The sequence below is a fragment of the Cucurbita maxima genome, unplaced genomic scaffold (genome assembly GCF_002738345.1).
Source record: "Cucurbita maxima cultivar Rimu unplaced genomic scaffold, Cmax_1.0 Cma_Scf00036, whole genome shotgun sequence".
Taxonomy (NCBI): Eukaryota; Viridiplantae; Streptophyta; class Magnoliopsida; order Cucurbitales; family Cucurbitaceae; genus Cucurbita; species Cucurbita maxima.
The window spans coordinates 1,038,322-1,042,498 of record NW_019272052.1 but is presented as its reverse complement, the minus strand read 5'-3'; the positions used below and the strand labels follow the sequence as shown (position 1 = coordinate 1,042,498).

The 4,177-nt window shown below is 39.0% G+C and overlaps 1 protein-coding gene across 1 annotated transcript; it reads right to left on the bottom strand.

Annotated features, from left to right (window-relative positions):
* Window positions 1–426: 426 nt before the first annotated feature.
* LOC111468205 (probable beta-1,3-galactosyltransferase 2) lies at window positions 427–4,011 on the bottom strand. Its single transcript, XM_023113346.1, has 11 exons — window positions 3,640–4,011; window positions 2,879–2,975; window positions 2,731–2,804; window positions 2,442–2,653; window positions 2,292–2,355; window positions 2,142–2,214; window positions 1,945–2,065; window positions 1,414–1,501; window positions 1,213–1,338; window positions 1,010–1,119; window positions 427–877 (listed from the first exon to the last, which is right to left on the bottom strand). Exons 1-11 carry the CDS (start codon window positions 3,747–3,749, stop codon window positions 729–731), a joined length of 1,224 nt encoding a protein of 407 aa, XP_022969114.1. The 5' UTR covers window positions 3,750–4,011; the 3' UTR covers window positions 427–728.
* Window positions 4,012–4,177: the final 166 nt, after the last annotated feature.

Here is a 4,177-nt window from a genome sequence, read left to right as displayed (position 1 = left end):
TATCCGTACATCTCTTTTGTATTGCTTCTAGCATCATTATTAATGGTAATCATCATATTTATTCAAACACATTACTTTGAAAAATAATTACTTACCAGTTATCTTAAGAATTGCTTAACCGTAGTGGAAGTGCAAAAGATATATGACTTGAGGAATATCTCTGATCTGTTGTCGTGAAAAGGGACCCAGCGTCATTCTCAAGCCACCTACAATGGTCTTAGTCGATTGAGTAGTTCGCTACTGATCTTTCACCTTATTCTGTTTTGGTTGAGGTGGAAACTCTTTTTGACCTTTTGTCGAGTACCCAATTTCCTAATCCTTCGATCTGGGATAGAATCAAGTCGATCGAATGTTGACTTTGCGTATGCTGCTTAGCTTTAAGTTTAGTTCGGGTAATTTATAGGTTGAAATGAGAGAGGAGAAAACTTTGGAAAACCTTCCGTCTAGTTGGTATTGTATTTATTATGAGCTTTGAATACCATACAATTCTTAGTGTCATCTAAAAGCCACAAAGAATGGTGGTGTTTAAGCCCTTCTCTTCCTCTTTCAGCTGCCTACTTCGGCTATACTCTCTGTTCTTACTTCTTTTTGTTGTTTTGGTTCCTCTCTCTCTCTCTCTCTCTGTACTATGATAATAATACAATACAAATCCTATACGGTACAAAAACCGAACTTGCAAGCTCGTAAACCTTCCTGAGATCGGAAGGAGATGAAGCAAGCACTCTGTTTTAGAAGGTGGCGCTCCACAATGTATTCTCACCTTCTCCACATCGACGGTGGACTTCCTTAATCCTCTCCGCCGACCTGCATATCCCGCTGCAGCTCCAGTCGAACGAAGCGACGCAGATGTTGCCTGCTTGTGCCTTCCATTCACAATCTGCATTCAACAAACTTTTCAGAGCTGAACATAAGCAAAGTCATGAGAGCTAACAATATCATACTACAGTGGAGGGTCGTGTTCCTAATAGACAGAAGAAAATATTCAGAAAAAGAAAAAAAAAGAAATTACCCGGGGGTGTTCCACAACAAAGTCTCCGATCGTCGATGTGCTCGACGTCAAGTCCAATAAACCAAGATCCTAAGGAAACATCTTCATTGGCATACTTGTGAAGAACATGCCTGAGAATTCCCACAGTTATAGCCAACATTCCCATCATGTTCATGTACAATTTGGCAATGCAAATGTGTGAGGTATAATAGATAGAAGCTTACTGGTTTATGAATATGTAGGTTGCTAAATCCTTTGAAATGGCATACAATTGGCCTGTTGCATGCCGGAAATACTTGTTACCCGACTCTCCAAACTTCCAGTGTTCGGGTTCATGGTATCGAACTCCCCTGCAATGTGTAGTTTGGTGGTTAACACAACCTTAATTTTGTGACAGGACAGTGATGATGGTAAGGCAACCTTACTTTTGTGACAGGACAGGACCAGATTTCATGCAACCAATGTAAACCCGTGGTTTTGATCGATGTCTGACTAGAGTTTCTCCTAGTGTGGCTGCGACCAAAGTGAAGGACACAAGTTTAATGCATCATAATAACAACCCGTGTATGACTCGTGTTTATCAATTCCTATTCGTGTTATAAAAAATATAACAGCCCAAGCCCACCGCTAACAAATGTAACGTGTTTGTTAGAGAAAGGTTTCCACACTCTTATAAAGAATGTTTTGTTCCCCTCCTCCATCGATGTAGGATCTCACAATTCACCCCCTTTGAGACTCAGCATCCATGCTGGCACACCACCTTTGGGCTTTCTCTTTCAGGCTTCCCCTCAAGGTCTTTAAAACATGTCTGTTAGGGAGCGGTTTCCACACCTTTATAAAGAATGCTTTATTCCCCTCTTCAATTGATATGGGATCTCACAATCCACTCCCTTTGGGGTCAGCGTTCTCGCTGCACTCGTTCCCCTCTCCAATCAATGTGGATTGATCGTGCTTACCTATATTTACATGAACATCGTCGTCAACTTTGACATAGAAATCCGCATCCCACAAGGCAACTGCTGTAGCAAAGTAAATCTTTGTCTTGGCAGACAATTCAAGGTAGCCTTCAACATGGTCCTGAGTAGATAACATGTTACAGTTCAAGATTTTCAGATATGAGAAATGGAAGGTTTTTAAGAATGCTTATCGTTACCAGTCTAAGGAAATCTCCATGCTTCTTGTCCTCTGCTTCAATAGCTCTGTCAAGAATACCTCCAGATGTGGCACTGATCATCAAGAAAAAGCTCATTCAAAATCTTGTTGCTAACAGTTATCACCAAATGAAAGAAGATCACATACATACCTATGGCCAATGACAAAGCGAATTATAATCCCCTTCTCCTCCTCTAGTTTCTTTCTCTTTTCACCTGTTTTTCAATTTTCAAGTAAGAACAAATGAACATACAAACATGGTTTGTTTCAGAAAAAGAATCATCACCACGAGCTACTTAACCTTGAGGCATCCATGTCGCACGAACCGAATCTCGTCGTTTCCTGCTACTAAAAGCAGTATTGATCCCTACAACCATTAAGTATCTTCTCTTCCCAGATGACTGAGTATTCTTTAGATCATCCGACGACGGGGAACCGTTCTGTATTGACTCCTGAGCTGCTTTGGCAGCAGCCAATTCCATCTCCAAATTTGAAATGGTCTTATCTAATGTTCTGTAGAGAACAACATTAAGGTAAATTTGCAGTTTGGATTCTTCATAATATGTTCATAACTTTTGGCTTTCACTCACTGTATAGCATTGTGAGTCTTAAAGACTTCTCCAAAAATGTCCTTTGACACACGCTTAACTTCCTTCTCATCCAACTAGAACACACAAACAGATCAAAAAAAGCAGCAATGGACACACAAGTTATGAAAACAGCGTTGAATATGCTTACCAATTTTGGATCACATCCTTCTGAAACTAACTTTAACTTTTCGGCTTCAAAGGCCGCTGTTCTAGTGATCCCTTTAGGTTCTGGAACAGTCCACATCCTGCAAGCAATTTCAAAGGGATTTTCAGTTCTTTTGACTTTTAAGAACATCCATATCAGAATCTGTTTCTTTATAAAAAAAAAATCCGACAGAGCTGAATCTTAAGCTTCTCGAAACAGACCTCTTTTTGTCCTATAATTGACTGTGGGTGCTATGAGAATACTCATGATTACAATGAAACCAAACCCATAAATCCAAAAACAGTACAAGTTTTCGGGATTAAAGTTGGGAAATGAATGGCAGATCTTGATTCATTGAAGAAATGGTGGAAGGAAACAGTTTTTCAAACACGAGACCCAATAAGAAGAAGAAGGACAAAAGATTTCTCTCAAGGCCATAACTGCTGGTAATGAATTTTTCAGAATAGATGCCTTTGATCAAATGTTTGAAAGCGACCAACGAATATACACAAACGCAATATCATAAATACTGTCGGCTGCATTTAATAAACGGAAAATGGGCAATGTTTCCCCAATAAACACAGACCCAGAAACAGAACAGCCAAATTAGAACCAAAAACCTCCGAATCCAAGAAAAACATTTCATTCATCGATCAAAATCCACTGCTGCGATAAGAACTCAGCTAAGAACAAAACCCCATCAAATTTTCAACATTCCTCAGCAGAAATTTACAGAAAATTTGAAAAAAAGGTTTGATACGAACCTGTTGGTGAAGATCAACCCCAAACAGAAGCTGCCCAAGCAAAGAAGAACCACCCATCTCTGCGAAGCGACGCTTCGTGAAGATTGTTCGGGCTTAATTTTCCAGGACATCTTCTGCCCAGATGGTGTTTATGCTGCCCCTAACAACTTCTAGCAACAAAACACCATAAGCATTGAATAAACAGACCCAGTTGCAAGAATTTGAGGAACTGGGGAATTAGCAATAGAACAAGATTTGAATCACAGGATTCAGAAAAGAAAAGAAAAGAAAAGATTGTTTCTATGTTCTTCAACTCTCTCTCTTCCTCTCAGTAGAACTTCCCTGCAAGCTAAGGCAGAGAAGGAAGGGGGGGAAGACGCATCAACTAACCTCTTACTTAATACCAAACCACCGAACTGTTTGGAAAAGTGACATAAATACCCTTTTTCAGCTCTTCAAAATTTGAAAATTATTTCTTACATTAAAAAAAAAAAAAAAAAAAAAAAAAAAAAAAAAAAAAAAAAAAAAAAAAAAAAAAAAAAAAAAAAAAAAAAAAAAA